The sequence below is a fragment of the Erpetoichthys calabaricus genome, chromosome 3 (assembly GCF_900747795.2).
Source record: "Erpetoichthys calabaricus chromosome 3, fErpCal1.3, whole genome shotgun sequence".
NCBI classification, from domain to species: domain Eukaryota; kingdom Metazoa; phylum Chordata; class Cladistia; order Polypteriformes; family Polypteridae; genus Erpetoichthys; species Erpetoichthys calabaricus.
In genome coordinates this window covers 192,332,468-192,356,249 of record NC_041396.2, presented here as the reverse complement: position 1 = coordinate 192,356,249, position 23,782 = coordinate 192,332,468, and the positions used below count along the sequence as shown (strand labels likewise).

At 38.1% G+C, this 23,782-nt stretch overlaps 1 protein-coding gene across 2 annotated transcripts in view; it reads right to left on the bottom strand.

The window, feature by feature from the left end:
* Window positions 1-23,782, bottom strand: part of cep162 (centrosomal protein 162) — a 160,368-nt gene that overhangs the window by 24,553 nt on the left and 112,033 nt on the right. For both annotated transcript variants that reach the window (XM_051925346.1, XM_051925345.1), the window contains exons 19-22: window positions 19,315-19,441; window positions 14,372-14,535; window positions 12,878-12,982; window positions 1,266-1,493 (exon numbers count right to left, since the gene is read on the bottom strand). In XM_051925346.1, the coding sequence (XP_051781306.1) occupies window positions 1,266-1,493; window positions 12,878-12,982; window positions 14,372-14,535; window positions 19,315-19,441 (624 nt within the window). The remainder of the gene's footprint in view (window positions 1-1,265; window positions 1,494-12,877; window positions 12,983-14,371; window positions 14,536-19,314; window positions 19,442-23,782) is intronic.

Genomic DNA, 23,782 nt, shown 5'->3' with positions numbered 1-23,782 from the left:
TCTCGCGGGTATTTTAAGTGTCTTCCGTGATCTTAACGTGAAGATCACATATCGCAGCCGTAACTGTTTCTCTACAGGATTTTTTTTTAGAATAGAGAGATTATTTTTATTGTGGTTGCTAAATTATAATCTATGCTGTAGCCTATCATTGTTTTGCACACCCCCCAATGTTCATGATGGGTCGGTGCAGATGCATTATATTAACTTGTAAAATTTCATTAATTTCTGGAATCTATTTAAGGTGTCAGTCACAATTCTGTTAAGACTATAATTTCAATTTGTGTGTTTAATTAAAAGGACAGATACCTTTTCTCTGCAGGACAGTTTGAATTGGCCAAAATATTCAGAGTAGCGAAGAGCAGAAGGAGCAATACAGTTGAGTTTCATTTCACATTCAATTTGTATTATACATTTAGTTGTTTTTATGTCTATTTTGTAAGTTTTACTGCTTTAAAGCTAGTTCTTTTCACTGTTGTACATTTTTTCCCGAAATAACAGTCATTGATTCACAAAGCCTGTACATTACACATTGTATATGAATTACATGTATCATCTCACCTCTAGTAATGATACACAGAGATTGGGGCAAATGGGCAGCAAAAATATACTTTGCAAGCCCTGCTGTCAAATATACTGTTACATGTTGGATTGATATGACTTTATCTCAGCATGAGCTATTCAGTAATATGAAATAAGTGTTAGGGTGCTGCCAGTCAAACAAACTATGGGAGAAAGGCAATGGGAATACACAATAACCAAAATGACAATTTAGCTAAATCAGAACCAGTAAATGTGGTAGGAGCACTCTCCAACTGTTCCACCTTGTTGCTCCCTGAGCAACTCAAATTACATTAAAAACTAAATAAAATTTGTGCACCATAATACAATTTTTTGATGCATGCTGAAAAAAATGTATTATATGGAAAAACGTTTAACTGGAACAACAAGCCCAAAAGAGACTGTGAAACAATGACTTGGTAAAGTACTGTCCACACCACTGATATTGGCAACTTTGGTAAATAAAAGGAAATGGGCTGTGGAAAAAAAAGCATTTATTTTTTTATTCTCTTGATCTTTCGTTCAAAATGTAACAAAAATCTAACCTTTAACTGAAGTAAAACAACTGAAAGGTTAAAGAGAAATTCTCATTATTAAAACAAATATTGTTCTCAAATGTTGTGTGTGCCACAATACAATATTAATGGAGGACAGTGTGGATTTCAGATAATGACAAAAAAAGCAGCCTTCACTAGAAAAGCTGATACCTTCATTTTTTGAAACTGTTGTTCCATTGCTCGAAGACTTTTCTTGGCATCCTCATCTTTACCTTCAAGGTCAGCTTCTAATTTCTTAATTCTTCTTTCTAGAAATGCTACTGAATTGGGTTTGTCAGCACCTTCAACTTCCCTTGACGTGGCTGAGGCAGCTGCATATATTAAAGCTGGGAGAGAGTTTGGATGTCGTTTCCGAATTATTTCTTCCATTTCTTTTACCTGTGAAAATTGCAAAAATAATGTTACTATCTTCCTGTGTTTACCTGGGTCACCACTTAGTGGTGCTGGTTCATCCTCCCTCCACTCAAAAAAGTTTGTAGCCTGCAGACTGCTAACAACTTTAAACAACCCAAAGGTGTCTGACAAATACAGGAGATCATGTCAGAAATGTTATCTTGTCTGTACTTAATATTTGTGATTTATATTCCCAATACCAGAGCCCAAACAAGTATAAAAAGGTGACAGGTCACTACTCCACCACTGGGTGCATTCACACACACACACTCACACAAATACACCAACAGACTAAAAGCAAGAGTCACAATCTCAGGAAACATGACTTGGAAATTAACTAGATCAAGACCTGAACTATGAGCGCCTGAGTGCCCGACTTGTTTTAAATGTATTTCTTAGAAGGCAGGGTCCTGATTTTAGCACTTCGATAGGAAGCTGTTAACTGAGGGTTATCTCATGGTCTCGAAGATATACAGTATTTGATCAAAACAAAGCATTGTAATATATAGCTGAGACATAATTTCAACAAACATCTGATAAGAACTAATTAATCAGTTCTCTAATTGGCAAAATTGCTACGGTCCAAAATTTAGAAGTGGAGTTGCCAGTCACAAATCAGTGACATTTGGGTTTAAAAGATTACATTAGCGGAGCTTCCAGTCAGCCCACATCCTATGCAAAACACCACTAGATTATAAATGTTGGTGCTGAGAGATTCCTATACCAAATGCTTTGTACTATAAATTTTTATGAACTTACACAATGTTACAGTGAAGAAAAAGCTTAATACGAAATATGTATTGCTAAATATGTATTGCACACAAGGTTAAATTGCACAATTTAACCTTGTGTGATCAAACATCTGCTGACAAGAATACTTGAAGGCTGAATTACAATTCAAAACTGAAACAATCGCTGCGAAAACAGATAAACATTGAACCTCAACTAAAACTGCTTATTATATTCAACTTCAGTGTTCTCAAGGTCTTGTAGATGCTTTGTTTGCTCCTGTCCTGAATGGTTAATGTTCAGTTACAAGCAAAACATGAGTGTTTTCTGCATGATAAGTGAACACGGAAATTTTATATGAGTATTGGAGAACTCTCGACATGTTTTGCTTCAAAATGAAAGTTTAATAATTTACTAAAATAAAAATGGAGATTGTCCACATGTCCACCATTGCATAACCTAACACTCTCACAACAGGTTAATTCAGTTCATGGTTGTGAGGGGCTAGGGCCTATCCAGGCAGCACTGATCTCAAGGCAGAGAACAGTCCTTGCTTAAAGTCAATCTGGAATCCACAATTAAACTAATACAGACATCTTTATGGATATAGAAGAAAAACAGAATTACCTGAAGTACAACCCACCACGATTAATAATAGGTGTGAGATGTGAGTATTTTTTAAAATTTTGTAACATTCCAATTTTTTAAAAAGTGACGACACACTGACTACAACAGAAGGATTAATCTCTTAAGGAATTACTGCGTCCTAAGGACAGACCATGTGTGTATTAGTGCATGTTTTAACAGAGGCACTTAGTGATTCGCAGGAAAGGCATATTCCAAAAGGAGTGTTGTTTTATGTGTCTGTTTGTGTTTGTTAAAAGAGAAAGAGAGAAACAGAGCTCATGCTGTAATAATATTAACCAGTGTGCTGTGCAGTTGATGCAAGCAGAAAGGAACTTAGAGTTACTTATTTGACAGCAGTGGCAGTCAATGAGCAAGACTGTCAGGGCCAAAAAAAAAAAAGAAAAAAAAAAAAACTGTATGTGACGAGTGGTCCATGGAGTTGGGATAATTTTAAATAAATAATCTGGTGTGGGTGTGTGCAGGCACGCTTCGTACTGTGGCTGATTGGGGTACTTGGCCAATATTGCCACGAATCCACTGCATCCACTGAACAGTATCATCTCCAGACAGAGGAGCAGCTTCAGGGACAGACTGCTGTCACTGTCCTGCTCCACTGACAGACTGAGGAGATCGTTCCTCCCCCACACTATGCGACTCTTCAAGTCCACCTGGGGGGGGGTAAACGTTAACACTATACAAGATTATTGTCTATTATACCTGCCTGTGTTTTTATTGGTCGTTAATTAATATTGTTTTTATCAGTATGCTGCTGCTGGAGTATGTGAATTTCCCCTTGGGGACTAATAAAGTATCTATCTATCCATCTATCTTTCTATCTGTCTATTTGTCTATACGTGTGGAGGTGGGCAGATTGTTCGGGCACTTCAGTTATGCATCAGGGCAAGACAGTTTGTTGCAGCTGCAACCCAATTATGTAGGGGAATTAAAAGGAGCCTGCAAGGGACAAAGGGGGAAAGAAAAATTACTCTGGGATGAACAAGTGAAAGAGAACAATCGGGAACAAGAAAGAAAGACGGAGATTGAAAGAAGGGATGACAGAGGCTGGAGGCATGTAAGCAGTGTGGAGATGGCTGGAGGCAGGTAGCTGGAAGAACAGCCCCAAGGGAGAACAGGGCAGATGCTCGAGGTGGCTGAAGAGGGTCTACTTCTGCTGAACATGACTTTCACTGGAGTTTCCCAATCCTCTCAACGGGTTCCCACGTAAGTCTGGGAACAGACAGCGGGAGATGAGGGGAGAGAGGTGAGGTTCAAAGTGGGAGCCTTGCTGGGTGCCTAGGACCAGCAGGGACACAAGTCTGGATAGAGGGGACGCTATGCCTGATGGCAGGATGTCTTTTCATGCTGAGGGATCCATGGCGAGTTAGCCGGGGCAACATTTGTTCATAGAAGGAGGTATTAGGACTTAAACATCTTTGTCTATGCAATTTGAAAAAAAATTATCTGCAGTGGATTTTAACTTGGCTTTACCTGGACATGTTTGTGGATATTTTCACCTCCTGGGAATTACTCCAGTTTTAATGGATTCTTATTTATTTGAGAACATTTTACCTGCACTATTTACTTGGATACTTTGTTTTAGACAGCTTTAACAAAAGCACTGTTCCACTTTTTTGCATGTACCCTTTGCTATATGAGTGTCCTCATTTGCCCGCCTCATTCTTGGTTACATTAGTGACGGTGGCAGGTTCAAATGGCTCCTAAAGGCAAACAGGAGTGTGGCACCAACCCGCACCATCACATTGTACTTTTACTGTTCTATGATTGGGAAGCACTTATCGGGACACAGAGGAATACCACAAATTGCAGCAAGAAATAAAAAAAGGCATTTGAAACGTCAAGAAAAAGCAAAATAAAAATTGCTAGAGAAGCCAAAATGAACAGCAAGCAATTATTTCAGTACTACTCTAGTAAAAAGATAAAAAAGAATTTAAGAAACCTTAGGGACACAAATGGAAAAATCATGAAAATGAGAAGGAAATGGCAAATGAACTGAACAAATATTTTACCCAAGTATTTATAAAGGAAGAAACAAGTGGAAAGCCACATACAGAAGTAAAAGCACACTCTGAGTTCATATATTTTAAAATAGAAGAGTCAGATGTGCTTCAGGCCCTCAGTATGTTGAAATCTAATAAAACTCCTTGACCTGATGGGATCTTACCAGTTGTACTGAAAGAAATGAAAGACGTCATCTGTAAACCCTTATTAAGCATATTTTAGCAGACACTACGGAAGGGAGAAGTCCTAAGCACTGGAAAGTTGCCAATGTGACTCAAGACTCAATCTTCAAGAAGGGAGACAAAAAGGATGTACAGACCAGTCTTACTTCTGTGCCTTGCAAAATTATGGGAACTATAATGAGACATAAAGTACAAAATTTCCTAAATGAAAATAATATGCTAAATAGCAGGAAGAATGTGTTTATGAGGAAGGTCCTGTTAAACCATTATTTAGATTTTTTTGAAGAAGCAACAGGAATAGTTGGAAAAAAAGCAAACTATACAAAATTATTTACCTAGACTTTCTAAAAGCATTAGATAGAGAGATTGAGAGATAATAAAACCAACAACAACCCCCTAAAAACACACATAAGAACTTCTGGCTTGGATACTGGAGAACTGCCACAATCAATGACAGGGCTATAGGTGGTAGTAAGATGGCCACACCTTTCCAGATGTTCATTTGAAGCTATTAACATTTAAATAAAACAAGTCCAGCTTGCTGTGTCTAAAAATGAACATAACTTATTACTCATTGTTCTGTTGCAGAGTTTAAAAATAAACATTAACAGGATGATACAACTGCTCCTAGGCAGAATGTGGACAAATTCAATTAGTTTTTCAAAGTCTGGATCACACTTATTGGCTTTATTTGTAATGTTCTTGCATCTCCTTCGTAAGTCTCCTGACCCTCTCCTGCTTTCACCACTCTGTCTGATCATTTCAGATGAAAACTGTCCTGCATCAAATAGTATCAGAAATATGTTTTGGCTGGTTCTTGGCAATAAACATATGCCACAGAACCTGGAACAGTTTGTGACTTGCCATAACATATGAAAGATTTTCCAACTAATTTAAAAGTGATAGAACATTCCACATTTATGGAGACATGTCAGTTCTCAGTCCTTTCCACCTTCTTTTATCCTTGGTCCGTATTTTTTCCCTCCTTGGCTGAGCTGCTTCTGCAATATATAGAGTCAGTGGTGATCATGAAGCTACCAGCTGAGTACGGGATCATTTAACAATCCTAGTTCTGTTCACCACGGTACAAGAAAGACACAGCAGCACTTGAAGCTGTGCAAAGGAGAGCAACCAAATGCATCCCAGGACTTAAGGACATGTCCTACTCTGACAAACTCAGGGAATTAAACCTCTTTAGTCTCAAGCAGAGGAGACAATGTGGGGACCTAATCCAGGTATTTAAAATCCACAAAGGCATTGATAATGTAGATCCAGCATCATTCTTTCGGCTTAAGTGTAAATCATGTACTCCAATACATCAGTGGAAATTAAGGTTGAAGTGCATTTAAAACTGAAGCAATGAGGCACTTCTTTACACAAAGAGTTGTGGGACTCTGAAACAAATGGCATAGACATGTAGTTGAAGCAGAAACCTTGACAATCTTTAAGATGAATCTGAATGAGATATTGGGACAGGTTAGCTATCAGCTAAGCAAACAAGCTTGATTGACTGAATGGTCTCCTTTCATTATTTCTTTTGCTTCTTACATTCTTGTGTTTTAATTCAAATAAGTTTATCTGAAGTGGCCATGGTGGCGCATTGTTTACCGCTGTTGCATCTCATCTTGGATCACATTTTTGTATACAATAACTCGTACGACATAGCCAAAAGACATTCCCCTAGCCATAAGGCACACTAGTTCAGTTTCGCCTCCTCCACTGACTTAAATGCATTTGACTAAGTCCCTATTCATTTACATGATTTCTCTGAAAGCGAACAAACAAAGCGAATTCAGCAGGGTTTACTCATCACTGATAACTATGTTTTTGTACTTATCTGATAAATTATGTATATGACAGTGAACATAGAACAAGCAGTACAGAAATATAAAAGTCTTTATTTTGTTATTAAACTAGATATAATATTTATAACAATGAATAAATCTGTGACTTTACTTATCTTTCGGGTAAGCAGATTACTAAACAGAACTAGATTTGCAATTGCAGTTCAGTTAAGCTTGATCTGGCATTCTTGAAAGAGTTTTGAAGATTGTATGTAAGAACCACTGACCCAATACTGTCATCAATTAACAATACAAATATCAGTAACCATGATTTGGGGAGGCATGAGAGGTTGTTTGAATACAGAAGTAGATTAAGAACCCTTAAGCATCACACTCTCTTCAAAAAATATTTTTGTCCTCAACAATACTCTGATCCATGTTCAAAGGGTAGGAGGATACATTCATTTGAATTAATGCTGTCTTCATAAAGCTGTTATAAAGAGTTGTAATGTTTATATTACCTTTTTGATACTGAATATATCTTAAAGGGCTATTTCTACTAAGCAGTGTCGCAGGTGGCAGGGGGGACCACCCGGCCGGGACACCCCGGAGGACTGGAAGAGGGTTTACACCTTCCCCAGATCACGTGGGGGCGACCGCCCTGGTGGCTATGGGGACCACGGGTACAGAGCTTGGAAGCTCAACCCTGTAGGGGCCCATGGTCACCGCCAGGGGGCACCCCAATGCCTTGGGAGCCCTGGACCTCAGCACTTCCGCCAATGATTTGGTAGAGGCGGGACCAAGGAATGTCTGTCTCGTGCTGGGGAAGGACCCAATTGGGCCGGAGGAGAGGCCTCTCAGGAAGCAGTCAGCGGATCTGCCTCACAGCCAAGTGTGCCAATCGCCGACTGACTTTCTGTGCTTGTCAGCAGAACTACGTGATCTGGAGGATTGCCTTCAGCCCGCAGAGCCGCCTCCACAGATGCTATGTGCCCTCCATGTGGAGTTGCAAGAGCTGGAGAGGAAGGCGGCCGCGTCAGTGCAGGCACTACGTGTGTGGACCGGACAACGCAACACTTGATTCTTCGGCCGGAGCGGCATGGCAGGGATGGTAAGTAGAGCCGACCCCATAAAGCATAAAGGAGATCCAACTGAAAAAGCCAGTGAAGTGAATGATCGGAACCAAGTAGGGGGGTCTCCGACAGTGGACACGGCGGTGAGTGCTGTGCACGCAGTAAGGGGAGAAAGACCGAGAGGGCTGGCAGGACGGGGGCTGATGAGTGCCCCGGGTCCTAGCGCCCTACGCCCCGAGCCAGTCTCACATCGCTCTATAGGTACGCAGATGAGACAGGATCTGTGTGTTTGCCATGCGCAGACCCAAACTGTCATGGCGTCCCAGAGGAAAGGGAGGAATCGAGGGAAAATCGGTTCCTACGATAAGGGAGGATGTGAGGCAGGAAGATCATGTCCGGAGAATGGCCGCCCTCTGTGGAAGCATAGGGAAGCCCCAGAGTCGGCGGAGGTGACGGGCACGGAACCCCGGGAGGGGGTGCCAAAAAGGCAAGTCCCTGGGTGCCGGTCAGAGGGGGGAGCACTGCCAGTGCGCAGCATGGAGGGACGCCAGGTGGTGATGTCCAGGCAGTGTCTCTGCCCCTCTCTCTGTTTTGGTTGCAGGACCGGACCCTGGACGCGCAGTAGTACCCGCTTCATTGGGGACCTGCCCTCGCGGGACAGGCCGCTTTGCCGGACGGCTCTTCGCTGGTGATGGGGCACTGTCACAGCTGGCGGAGGCACGAGTAGCTCCAACCAAAGGGGCACGGAAACTTCGGAGGGGGTGCCAAAAGAGTAGGCTCCGGGGTGCCGGTAGGAGTGGGGAGCGCTGCCTGTGCGAGGCACGACAGGACACAAGGTGGTGGTGTCTCCGCCCCTGTTTCTGTTCTTTGTTTAACAGGACCGGACCTTGAAGCAGGTCCCTCTTCGGGGATGAGCTGCCCTCGCGGGACAAGCTGCTCCGCCCGACAGGTCTTCGTTGGTGGTGGGGCAATGTCGCAGGTGGCTGGGGGGACGACCCGGCCGGGACGCCCTGGAGGACCAGAACAGGGCTTACGCCTTCCCCAGACCTGGCGGCTATGGGGACCATGGGTACGTAACTTGGAAGCTCAACCCTGTAGGGGCCCTGTGGTCACCGCCAGGGGGCGCCCCAATGCCTTGGGAGCCCTGGACCTCAGGACTTCCACCACACCCGGAAGTGCTGGGGGGAAGAGGATTGGGGACACCCGGAGTCCTTCTGGGTGCGCAGCCGGCACTTCCGCCACACTGGGGAGTGCCGGTGGAAGATTGTCGGGAAGCACCTGGAGCACATCCGGGTGATTATAAAAGAGGCCGCCTCCCTTCATTCAGGACTTGAGTCGGGTGGAAGAGAGACCGAGGCCTTGGAGAAGGCAAGGAGGTGGCTTGAAGAGAGAGAAGGATTGTGTTGTGGCCAGGACTTTAGGGGACTTGGGGACTGTGGTGCACTTTACTGTAAATATGGACTTTGTAAATAAACGTGTGTGGGGTGATTTAAACATGTCTGCCTATCTGTGTCCGGGTCATGTTCCACAGCAGTTTTAACCAAGATGTAAAAATTCGATGCATTGCAAATATATTTTGAAAAGAAAATTTGCAATTTTAATTTGCAGAGTAACATTTTGCTATGTAAATTTTATCTCCAAGAAGACAGTAAGATAAAGTGATTTGATGCCTAAAAATGTAATTTATAGGTTTCACTCAGCAGTAAAAAATGTTAAATAATTAAATTTGTTTTACATTTTCAGAGCATTTCCACTATATTGTCCCATTTAAATGTGTAGATGAGATGAGGTTAAGTTTGAAGGAAAAAAAACACATTTTCACACAAAGGTATAAAACGTGTACCTAAATTACAATTTAGTCACATTTTTCAACATCACTTTAAGTAAGCATGATCAGAATGCATTTTACAAAACATATTTTGAAAGGTTTTAAATTAATAACAAAGACATCCAGTAAAAAAACTTGCTTAGTAGGATTTCTTCAATGTCAAGAACAAGAGACTAAGATACATACAATATACTAATAGTTGTTTCCTATGTAGATTACTTTGTATAACTTCAAGTTGCAACATACTCATATGTATTTCAGGCTTTTTCACTTTGCCTCAGCTAAAGACAGTTACATTAAACATTAAAATTGTTTTCCAGTTAAACATTTTTCACTGAATATTTATGTATATATTTTCTAATGCAGGTTTTGTTTTCATTTGTTTAAACAATTCACAAGTGAGTCTTTGTATGTTTAAGCTGTACTAACTGTGGAATTATAATGTTTCCTTTCATTTGTGTTTCAGGAACCCATGTAGCGCCATCTCTCTCTCCTGGTTACAGAATAGCACATATATTTACACTTTTTACATTAAATTGATTTTAAAACGTATGACCTTCAAAAGCATCCTGAAAATTGTTGTACTCCACTTTTGAAAACAATTCTGATGGTCTATAGGAAATTATTGGTAAGGAATCCAAACAACAAGATTATCACAGAAGCTTCTTCCCTACTAAATAGTGCTCTCTGTTACTCACAGTAAAATTACTTGTGTATCAGTCAACTAACAAAACTAATGTGGACCCTGAACATTGACGGAACAACAAACAAAAAGTGTTTCAAAACAACTTTAGTGCCTAAAATATTCAATGCATGGGAGATAAAATGCAATGACTATCCAAATCAAAGTATTACTTGTTTTTTAACCTTAACTTATTTTGAACTGATATTACTGTATATTCTTGTTAAATGCTCTCCAGCAAACATTTGCTCAGCTGCACTATGGCAACAGCAGTAGCATGCGATAACAGGATGAAACAGGGCTGTTTAAAACTGCTGAAGACTGTTGGCCTTCACAAAGAACAAGTTTAGTTTTAATTGTATACCATTTGTTAGTCTTGCCAAACTAATCAAATCTATAAAGGTTATGTAGATGGAACTAATAAGCGGGCTTGCTGTTTTTTCACATTATTCAAGCTGCTTACATTTTATATGACTTTTTTATTTGCTTGTAGTTTAGGATTCAGTTGTGTATGCTCATATGCTCAGCTAGAAAAGATAACATGTTTTCATTCCTTACCAAAAATAAGCAGTCACAAAGCCAAAATGACTCTGTGAATGACAGCACTAAACCTATTTGTGAACCCAGAAAATGTACTGACCCTTCAAATACTACTACATAGTTGTAATGACTAACTGGGGTCAGTTTTGCTTGACCGTTTCCTATGTTGTTTCTTGATAATGATCCTCACATGGCAGAATAACCACACCGAAATAAAATGTGAATGCACCAAATATCTCGGACTACAGTCACTGATGCCTCACTCCACCTCATTGAAGTAAGTTGTTGAGTGATACAGACTTGAGCAACAATTTGACGTTGACTTGTTTTATTACAGTGGTGGAAGCTATAGGAGGTAAAATGCCCAAGCCTAACAAAGTTAGCTAGAAAATATTTAGCATACTTGGCCACTAGTAACCCTTGCAGTGTTGGGGGTAATGCGATATGTGTTTCATTAATGGAAAATTACCGCTGTTACTTTAAAAACCACATAGATATGTATTACTATGGAAGCCACTCGAAACAAAAAAATATTACTGGATTATTACAGAAATAATGCCCATTTTCCCCAAAGACATTGCCTGGTAGGCAGGAAAATTACATACACTGGTGCATCAGTCATCTGGTGACAGGTAGTAATGTTAAACACATGCAGAGCTTGCAATAAAGTGAAACGAAATGAACAAAAGTTATAGGTATAATTTTAATCTGGAATGTGCTAAGGAGTATATTTAATCCACCCGGTTTAGGGACATAGGGAGGCAGTGACCACAGGTGAAAGGCAAGAAGCAAATGTGTTGAATGGTAAGATGTTCCTTTGCAAGGCCAAATTGCAGAGCCAATCAGAAAAAAGTGCACTTTAAGAGAAAGTGTCACTTCAGTTTTATTCCAGCTATTTATTCTAGATGTGTTGAAACAGTGTGATGAGGTGGTGCAGCGACTAGTGTTCATAAATCTTTGGAGGCTCGCATTGCGGATGGAAAAATGGGAATAGATGTTATTTACTTCACAGCACACGAAGGACTAAAAATATTATCTTAATATAGAAGTACTTGACCACTACATTTGAATTTTAAAAAATTAAATTTAAAAGGAGCTTTATTGTAGTTTAGGTGCTACTGTACCCTAGAACTGACATCCTAAGAAATAACAAGTGTTTAAAATAAGGAGAATTAAAAGTAAAATGAATAGCATTGTATCATTCTTTATGTTAGCATTTTGATCTGGAATGAAGTAGTAATGAATGTTAAAATATTCTTTTTTTTCTCTTTGTTCAAGGAAATAGTTTTATTTTCATAACAAGTATAGGTTTCACATCTCTTCTAGGAGGAAGAGTATGCAAAAGTAAGGCACTCTTTGTAACACATTACATTTTATAATAAGTAACTACATAAAATGATTTTTTTTACCTTTTTCTGCAAGTGATGAGTATTGTAAATACGTTAATTTTAAAAGTAACATTTCCCAACACTGGTCACTTGGGAACTTTTGAATGACCTTTAAAATAAACTGGTGCGCTTAAACAACTGACTGAATAAATAGTCAAATATTCATGTAAATTTAAATTCGTAATTATTAACAGAACCAGTCACAATGCTAAACTAATTTGCATTATGATGAGGCTCAAAATAAAAAAAAATACTTTGACTTTTTGACTGTTTGGTTTTTCACTATTTTATGGTTTCTGTTACACAAATCTGATCAATAAACTAACTGGAATGGTAAAATACGAATAGGCAAGTGATTATTAATTTTTTTTGTACAAGAAATTAATCATTGTGAAAAATAGCAATATGCTTTATAGAAAAATAGCAATATTAATTTCAATTATTTAGAAACTTAAAACCTTAAAAAATACTACTAATCTATATAAAACAAACCTACTTAATAAAACAAAAATATTACCTGTCTTTCAAGCTCCTGAATTCTTTTTAGATCAATAGACCGCTCTTTAATTCTTTTTTGTTGTTGCACATTTTGACACCCAGCCTCTGCTTTAAGTCTCTCTACCTGTTTGAAAGATACAATAATTGTACTAATCAGAAATTTGCATTGACTGACTGCAGTTTTGAAAGTAAAAGTACAAAGCATGATCTGATGGCTCCCATCATCCATCCATTTCTGAATCAATTCGAAATCAGCAGGAGCAAGTATAGTAAAAATGAGAAACAACATGTAAAAGTTAACCTTGCACGAAAAACTGGGAATGCCAAGTCTGATTCCTATACAAGACCTGATGATTAATAAAGCATTGGGTCCTTCACTAGGAGGAGGTGGGCAATTGCTTAACTAATCATTTACCATTTTACAATTTGCTTTTGCACTATAAAAAAGCAGTTGTACTTTGTTATTTTATACCTCTGTCTAGAAATCATAGTAAACGTGTCACTATCAACCTCCAGACAGTGTTCAGAATCCATTAAGAAGGCCAAAAGAATGTTAGGTTATATAGCATGATACATAGAGCACAAGTTAAACCTTTTTATTTTTTAGCAAATGTAGGTTAAGAGATGAAATGATTGAAGTGCTTATAATTATAAAAGGAATTAGAACAGTGGATTGAGACGGTTCATTTAAAATGAGTTCAACAAGAACACTGAGGCACAGTTCCTATTTGAAAAATGTTAAGGAGTTTTTCTTCACATAGACAACAACAGATGCATGGAATAAACTACCAAGTAATGTGATGGACAGTAGGACTCTAAAAACATTCACTACTCAACTTGATGTTGTTTTAGATGAATTTGGAGGTGCATAGAACTGGTACTTTGTTGGGCTGAATGGCCTGTTTTTATCAAAAAGCTTTCTAATGTTTCTAATTACATAATGATCATTAACAAGATAACAAGAGGCAGTACTTTGGCCAATAAAGAGAACCCCAGTTTAACCTTTTTTTTTCCAGGCTAAAAAATGTTAATTACTTGTTGTGGTCGCTCATTTTACACCTGACATCTCCCATTCACACGTTTACTTACAAACCATACCTATGTGATCTCTAGAAATTATATTGGACATTTTTATGATTACTCCTTTGTGTGCACATATAACTGCAGGTTAAATAAAAACAATAAAATAATAAATAATAAAATTCTCATGTATGATTTTCAGGTATATGGGAGAAGTTAGAAGTGCTAGAAACACTCATTTAACAAGCGTATTTGAAACATAATACAGGAATTGTTTAGTAGTAATGGTCTAATACCTGATGATTAGTAAGTTATACAGCTATTGGATTCCATTCAACTTTTTGCAGGTAATTATGGTGCCTTCATCACCATGTAACATTAATATTAAATAATGAAGAGAATAACATACAAAATAAAAATAAACACTTATAAGGCTATGAACACCTTTCAACAGATTATTCTGTAAACAAGTCTTCAAATATGTTTAATATACCTGCTTATTCAGCTTTTCTATTTCAGTTGCTGCTGCTTTGAGACGTTGGGAATCCTTATCTAATAGTTCTTGGTTTTCGGCATACCACTGCAACCTTTTCTTCAAACCATCGATTTCCTGTTTGTATTGCTCTTCCATTATTTTCATCTGAAATTCTTTGTCTCCTATGAAGTTTAATGTGAATCCAATTTGAAATTTAAATCAAACTGAACTTAAAAGGCTATATTAAAACTTACAGAAATATTATGTACCTTTCACAGGCATGATGTGTATTTTGGTAAAGAAAACTGAAATAATGAAATTATTTACTGTATGAGGCACCATTCATATATAATTCTGCAGCTCAAAGTGCTTTATATATATATGAGATGTCTTGCAGAAATAATATAATAATCATATATACACAGTAATAAAGAATTAAAAATGGATGAACCATAAAAATAAAAAACACACAACATTTTAACAAAGCATCATCTATAACAAGATACCTCTGCAAAGAAAAAAAAACTGCCACACAAGCTGGTTTAAAAGACTGTTAATAAAAATAAATGGTTCATGTTATTAAAAGTCATATGTAAATTTAACTCAAGATCATTCATATCCTTCAGCAAATTAGTCTACCTGGAGTGAGACTTGACTTGATTTCTGGAATAGTATTACTCAGTTTATCAATTGCTTCATGTTTGCTGCAAAGTATAAATACATGTATTTTACACACTTAAATGATATATATAATATAGTGTATTGTTCTATGTTCTAGTCTCTTGGGGAAGCACCTCGAGCTCAAAAGAGGCAAAATGCCTGAACAAACAATATCAGGAAAAACTTCTCCATTCCAGGTATAATCCTGGACATACTAGAAGCTGTTGTGGAAAAGTGGATTTTGGGAAAATTGCATGCCATCATGAAAAATCCCCACAATTCCCTCCAGGAAGTGCCATCTTGGACCACTTTTAGCCTCAGGCTCATTCCATCATGATGTCCTAAAAAAAGTACCTCTGGGAATTCAATGCTTCCTCCCGACACCCCAAACTAAAGGCTCCAAGTTGAATTTGCAATTTCTGTACAATATACATCATTTATTTATTAAGACTAGAATCCCTGAAGGCTACGAAAAAACTTGTAATGCTGGGCCATCTTAAATTCCCTCAAACCTCTTCATCAGCGTCTTTGTTTTGCAAATGTGTCAATCAGCACAAGCAGCATTACGACTTTTTTCATATGCTTTAGGGATTCTAGTGTTAACTGACTGATTAATTGTATTATTTGTCCTATGAGTCTGCATCCTTGTTTCTATGTTTATTCTGCTGTATGCATCTAAATCTCCTCTTGGGATTAATACAGTTTATCTAAACTAATCGTAATCTATCAAACCCCCAACATTCATATTTTATATTCAGCCTCAAACCTTAATTTATTCACAAACAATTTGCTTAAATATTAAAAACTAATTTCAAAGAAGAAAATTAAGTATTATTTTCTAATACAGTGCCTATAAAAGCATCAGTTCACTTGGAAATTTACACACTTTATTATTGAACAACATTGAAACACACTTCACCAGTCAGGTGTGTCATTTTAAGGGGAGTGAAAACTTATGTGTTCAATTATTTTGTGTTTTATAATTTAGACTACTTTCATTTAGACATTAAAGAGTCTTTTTCTTTTGATCAATGTCAAATAAGCCAAATTAAATCCAATGTGATTCAATGGTGTATAACAACTTCCAGGTATCTTTAATCCTATTGCTACCATTTACAATGTTATCTTCTGTGTTTATCAAGTAATCCACGACTACTACATTCTGCCTTCCCTTTGCCATTTGCTTTGTGAACCGCAACACATTTCCAGTTCATTCTTCATTTTTACAGCATTGTGCTTTACTTCCTTATAGATTCCTTTGTTTCAATTCACCTGCCACTCCTTACAGCATCTATTTTTCTTTCTTTGGTTTATATGGCCCCTAAGTCCAAGCATAGACTCCTTCTGTTGTTTTCAACCAGGCATTCTTAATCAATTTCTACTAGCCATTCACACTTAATGCTCTTGAAAACTACAATAATATGTTCTTACCATATTGTCAGTAAATTTAATTCTCAAACTCTCCTCCCTCAGTTTCCGGACCTAAAACTAAAAGATCTCCTACAGCCCAGCAATGTTGAGATACACTCACTTCTACAGGATCAGCTTCGTAATTTTCACTCTAATCGCCATTTTGTTTTTTCATAAACATGGTATTGCACAGAAACGATTCTGCTGTATCACCAAATTCCAGAATCCTGTTTCATTCAACATTACCTGAACTATTGTGGATTCCCTCATAACCAGCAGTGCTGGTTATTTAGATCACCAACCAGTACAATTACTTCTCTCATGATACCTAATATATCATTCCCACCAACCTGGCCCAAAACTCATCTTTCTCTTTCTCACTTCTGCCAACCTGTGGAGCATATGCTGACATTATACTGATCAGTCATTTACCCACAATCTTCTTAATAAATAAAATGCTTACATCAAATCCATCACTCTGCCTGTGTTTTGGCTGGGTTCTTCAATTCCCTGTTTGACATAGGTGGGATTGCCTGTTGGTATTATGGGCTGTACCATCTCCATGCCACATGTATGTTCCTCTTGTCAAACAGAGTACTGGAGCAGAAAGTTTTTAAGGACAGATGCCTTTCTGACATCAACCTCCATTAATGATCTCATTCAACATATATGAGGAATGGTGGTTTTATTATGACCCTAAATCACATGAATAGTAGTTGTAGAGTACCACTCAGGAAAAAGCAATTACCAATATTTTTCTGAAGTTTCAGATGTATCAAATTATTAACAAATGCTGTTCAGGAAATGCACCTAGGGATTATTATTTGTTTAATGCTATTTATATGTTGTGACATAATTCAAATATAATTAATTACAGCATTGTTTAATGCTCCAAACACAAAAAAATGAAAGCTTTCATTTTATGTTTAAGAGATACTGAATGAGGGTAAAAGTATTACATTAGGAAATTCTATACTAAACCCACAAAACCCTTTTCTGATCTACATTGTAGCTACACCTTGTCTGAATACTTCAATACTGCAACCTCTGGTTATGGTCCAGGTCCTCTTAAACTTAATCAGCCGACAAATCAAATTAATCTTAACCTCAATAAAAGAAAATGTAAATTCATAAAATGCATAAAAATATTTAAAAGTTAAAAAAAAACAAGCATGACATTATAGACCAGGGGTGCCCACACTTTTTCGGCTTGCAAGCTACTTTTAAAATGACCAGGTCAAAATGATCTACCTACATTGAAAATTATATATACAGTACAATATATATATACATACAGTATATATATATACACATACATACAGTATATATATATATATATATATATATATATATATACATACATACAGTATTATATGTTTTGTCATACATTGCATAACTGAATAACCCTTTATGGCACAATAACAATCACTGCAGTATTTGGATTTCATAATCTTCATGTGGGGAAAAGGCTGACTCGCATAAATAAGTACAGCCGAATAATGCAGTCAAGGAGGTAGCACATTTCGTCATGTTTGGGTACTTTTCCTCTGTGAGTAAGTTCCAAAACTGTCCATGAGCCCCATACTTCAGCTGAATGTCATCTTGTAGTGTCAAAATCTCATCCTCCACTGTAGAGGAGTTTTAGGTGAAACAGTGTTGCAATTTTTGATGCGGGTGAATCACCCTCAACATCTTCCCTAAATGGATAGCACTTAAATGTAGCAGTTGGCTCAAGTAAAGCTGAGTCTTGAAACCGTCTGTCAAAGTCTGACAGACAATTTTCAATCTGCTATATGCTGTCAAGTTGCGCACGCGCCTTCCATTGAGTCTCCAGCTCTGACGCGAGGTTTTGGATGTTCCCCAAAGCAAGGCACTGCAGGTTTGAGGACAGATGTTGCATTTTTTGTTTGAAAGCATTAACTGAGCTAATCATATTGACCATGGTATTGTCTTTTCCTTGCAGCTGTAAATTAAGCTCATTCAACAGGTTGGTCAGATAGGAAAAAAATGCCAAGTCTAACAGCCATTGATCGTTATTAAGTTGCTTGTATTCTGCATGTTTAATGACAAGGAGAAACTCCTTTTTCTCCGGCCAGGGGTCTCGAAATCTCAGCAGGAATTTCTCCCTAGCCATCTGCCTCAACGAAGGCCTCTTTTATCATCTCTTCACGTTGTAAGGTCTTCTTAATGATCAAGTGACTGACCCCGAACGATGCTTCGGTGTGTCTGCCTTTGCTTTTGAATTCAGCTGAGTGAAAAATGACTGCTGTCCAATTAACTGCGATTTTAGTTCACTCTCCTTTCTCTTTCTCAGATCTCTTTCGGAAGGAAGTCAGTTTCGTAGTTTTTATGAACAGTTCGAAAGTGCCTTTCCACATTTTCCTTCTTTGGAATAGCAATGATAGATTGACAGATCAGACGAACGCACTTCAATTGTGACATTGTGAGAGAAAAAAATCCTTTTCCAATTCCACACCCAGCCCATACCCTCAGCCTAAACAATTTTTTTTTCTTAAATCCCTTCTTTAATCGATATAAACTGGAAGGCTAACTAGATCACTTAGATAGCCGGAGTTTTGCAATAGCTCGCATGTTTGATTGTGCGTCCGGGATGACCAGTGTGTTAGAAGACGAGAGATCTCTGACTGGCCGCCCCTGTATGTCAATCAAGTGGCAAATGCCATAGGGAGGATATATGATAGACTAACATTTAAAAAAAGATTTTTTGAATGCAACGCAATCTACCTGCAATACCTTTCCGATCTACCAGTCGATCGCGATTGACGTATTGGGCACCCCTGTTATCGGCAAAGAAATATGATGCTTTATTACATTTAACTAAAAAGGTGAAGCAAGTTCTATTTCATAATATGTCCGAATCACTTCTTTACCTGAAGTGCTAAGAACTTCGGCTTTGGCTAGATTCCTTTCTTTCTTCATAAGTTCTAGGTCTACTTCTAGAGACTGCTTTTCTTGCTTAAGTCTTCTTATTTCTTCAGCCATGTTTGATTCTGTTTTCTGAAAAGTGAGACATGTAAATAATACAATTAAGTTGAACTAAAATGTTTTTTCTTAGTTATTCCAAATTTTTCCTCCATGTTTATATTAAAAAATATTACAAAGAATGAAAAAAAAAAATCTATACTGCAAATTTAGATTTGCAGTTTACTGTATGAATACATAAAATATATTTTGTAAAGGTTTTATTTATCTCTGCAAACCAAATATTATTTACAAATCAGTCAACAGCACAGTATGCACAGTTTTCACATATCGCTGGATTATAAATAATGATTACACAACTTCTTCTATTAAATACTTTTAACTGCAAATGTTTTAAAAAGAAAACCTCAATTTCTCCTTTTCCTAAGATGTTTGCTTAAACCAAAAATCCTTAACCAGACTGGAGTTTTTGTCCAAAAAAAACAAGATTCTGGCTTCAGGAGTGTCCAGGTAAGGACAAATGAGAAAGTAATAGCTGTCACATAGACATAGAATGTCTAGAATTTAAAGCCCAAGAATATGAACATTTGTACATGCAGCAAATTTTGTCAATAAATAATTCATTTTGAATTCATTTTTCTTGTCTCCAATTGAGATTGCAATAAGGATAGACAAATTAGGCATGTAAATGTGATTTGTGATTCAGAAATAATTTAAAAAATTTTAAAGTTAGTAAAAAACTAAGTAAAAGTAAAAACTTAATAGTTAGGATAGCCGGCTAATGTATTAAGGTATTGGTATCACTGAAAATGAAATGTAATAACCTTTTAAGGATGCGTTTTTGGCTGTTATAGGTTTCTCTTCGCAAATCCAGTAGGAAGTTACACACATAAACAAACTGAATTGGGCGTTTGGGGGAACCAGTGCACACTAACTGAGAACAAATAAATGCCACCTTCATGATGCAGGCACTAGACACTTTACAACTACAGTAATCCCTCCTCCATCGCGGGGGTTGCGTTCCAGAGCCACCCGCGAAATAAGAAAATCCGCGAAGTAGAAACCATATGTTTATATGGTTATTTTTATATTGTCACGCTTGGTCACAGATTTGCGCAAAAACACAGGAGGCTGTAGAGAGACAGGAACGTTATTCAAACACTGCAAACAAACATTTGTCTCTTTTTCAAAAGTTTAAACTGTGCTCCATGACAAGACAGAGATGACAGTTCTGTCTCACAATTAAAAGAATGCAAACATATCTTCCTCTTCAAAGGAAACAGAGAGGAAAGCAAACAAATCAATAGGGCTGTTTGGCTTAAGTATGTGAAGCACCGCCGGTACAAAGCTGTTGAAGGCGGCAGCTCACACCCCCTCCGTCAGGAGCAGAGAGAGAGAGAGAGAGAGAGAGAGAGAGAGAAACAAAGTCAAAAATCAATACGTGCCCTTTGAGCTTTTAAGTATGCGAAGCACCGTGCAGCATACTTAAAAGCTGCACACAGAAGGTAGCAACGTGAAGATAATCTTTCAGCATTTTTAGACGAGCGTCCGTAGCGTCTAGGTGTGCAAACAGCCCCCCTGCTCACACCCCCTACGTCAGGATCACAGATAGTCAGCGCAAGAGAGAGAGAAAGAAAAGTAAGTTGGGTAGCTTCTCAGCCATCTGCCAATAGCGTCCCTTGTATGAAATCAACTGGGCAAACCAACTGAGGAAGCATGTACCAGAAATTAAAAGACCCATTGTCCTCAGAAATCCGCGAACCAGCAAAAAATCCGCGATATATATTTAAATATGCTTATATATAAAATCCGCGATAGAGTGAAGCCGCAAAAGGCGAAGCGCGATATAGCGAGGGATCACTGTACCTAAAAAACTTAACCATCTTGATCACATGGATTGAAAGATCAGAATGCATAAGTTTTGTGCTCTTTTCCATAGGAGAGAAAAACTTCAACTAAGCTATCGCAATGTTTAGGTTTTGTGTGCCCCAGGGCGCTGTCCTGGGGCCTCTTCTTTTTATTATTTACCTTCTTCCCCTTGGCAATATTTTTCGCAAATATAACATTAATTTTCACTGTTATGCTGATGACACCCAGCTCTACCTTGCTGGTAATCCCACCTCCTCTTTTCCACCACCCTCGCTTATTGACTGCATTGCTGAAATTAAATCCTGGTTTTCTTCGAATTTTCTTAAATTAAACAGTGACAAAACTGAGGTTCTCCTCATTGGTTCAAAATCATCATTATCCAAAACCAATAATCTTTCTCTTATTATTGATGACTTTGTTGTTTCCCCATCATCTCAGGTCAAGAGTCTGGGTGTCATCCTCGACAGTACTCTATCCTTCCAATCTCACATTAATAACATCACCCGGTCTGCTTACTTCCACCTACGTAATATTAATCGCATTCGCCCCTCCCTCACTCCTCACACCACTGCCATTCTTGTTCATAGTCTTGTCACTTGTCGGCTGGACTACTGCAATTCACTCCTCTTTGGTCTCCCGAATAAATCTCTTCATAAGCTTCAGTTAGTCCAGAATTCTGCAGCACGTATCATCACTCAAATCCCATCTATTCATCATATTACTCCGGTCTTGCAGCAGCTTCATTGGCTCCCGATTAAGTTTCGTATTGATTTTAAGATTCTACTATTAACATTTAAGGCCATCCATAACCTCGCCCCTCCATATCTGTCTGACCTTCTTCATGTTGCCATTCCATCCCGTAACCTTAGATCCTCTTCCTCCACCCATCTGACTGTCCCTCCCGCCCGTCTAACCACCATGGGGAGCAGAGCTTTCAGCCGTTCTGCTCCCAAGCTCTGGAATTCATTGCCTGCGGATCTCCGAAATATCAAATCATATTCATCCTTCAAATGTAAACTTAAAACGCATCTGTTTAAAATGGCTTTTTCTTTTTCCTCCTGGTTATAATGGTTTTGTTTGGTTTTAATTTCTAGATTTTCTGATGTTTTAAGTTTTTTATAATTGTGTCTTTTATTTAATTATTTATTTATTTATTGTTGTTCGGTGTCCTTGAGTTCCCTGAAAGGCGCCTTGTATAAATAAAATGTATTATTATTATTATTATTGTATATTTATTAATATATACGCTTGCATATATCCATCTTCTATTATTTTTATGTTATACATGAATTGTATTATTTGATTTATTGCAGCAAACATGTCTAGGCTATTTGGACTCACCATGTCCAAAACACAGTAGAGAAAGTGAAAGTTGTTTAATGTAGACTTTGCCAATTTACATATATTGGATAGATCTCATCATATTTCTGGCAGGTCAGTGAAACAGGTCCCTGGGTGGGCAGAAGTTGGATCCAAGATCCTCAATACACTAATTTAATTTGGCACCAATGAATAAAATTTCAAAACAATAACACTAACAAAACACGTTTCAAATAATGGCTAAGTCAGAGACAATAAGCACTGAAAAGGGGCAATATAAGTAAAACAGAACTGCATTCATATTGATTAACAACACCTTAAGTCTATGATCCCATTCGCTTCTTGGAACATAAACATAGAAATTTTCTAAATAGGATGTGTTTTCTAAAAGTCGCAAAACAATGGTTTAGAGTAATGAAAAGACCATCATCATAAGATTTTCAGATGTTTGGCAAATTAAGCTATTCAGAGATGTTGAAATGTACACATTTCTAACTCAAAAGTACACACAGTAAGACAGCATATTTAAGCCATCTGAGGGATGATATGCCCATTTTCTTTGTTCATAATTAGTAGTATTGTAGCAGCCCTTTGGAAAAACTCAGCCACAGGGGATGCTCAAACCAGTTTGTTTCTTCATGCCGGTCCCAAGCCCAGATAAATGGGGAGGGTTACGTCAGGAAGGGCATCCGGTGTAAAATTTTGCCAGATCAACAGGCAGAAAACAATACAGATTTCCATACCGGATCGGTCAAGTCCCAGGTAAACAACAACCGCCACCAGTATTGTTAGCCAACAGGGTGCTGGTGGAAATTGGGCTACTGTTGGCCGAAGAAGGAGAGGATGACAATGGAAATGTGTCCAGAGGAAAGAGGAGAGGAGGAAGGTAAAGAGAGGGGAACTGAGAGTAGGAACTTTGAATGTTGGCAGTATGACTGGTAAGGGGAAAGAGTTAACCGATATGGAGAGAAGGAAGGTTGATATATTTGTGTGCAAGAGACTAAATGGAAGTTGAGTAAGGCCAGGTGGATCAGAGGTGGATTCAAATTGTTCTATCATGGTGTGGATGGGAAGAGAAATGGGGTAGGGGTTATTCTGAAGGAACAGTATGTCAAGAATGTTTTGGAGGTGAAAAGAGTGTCAGACATAGTAATGATTATAAAGCTAGAAATTGGAGGTGTGATGATGAATGCTGTTAGTACACATGCCGCGCAAGTTGGGTGTGTG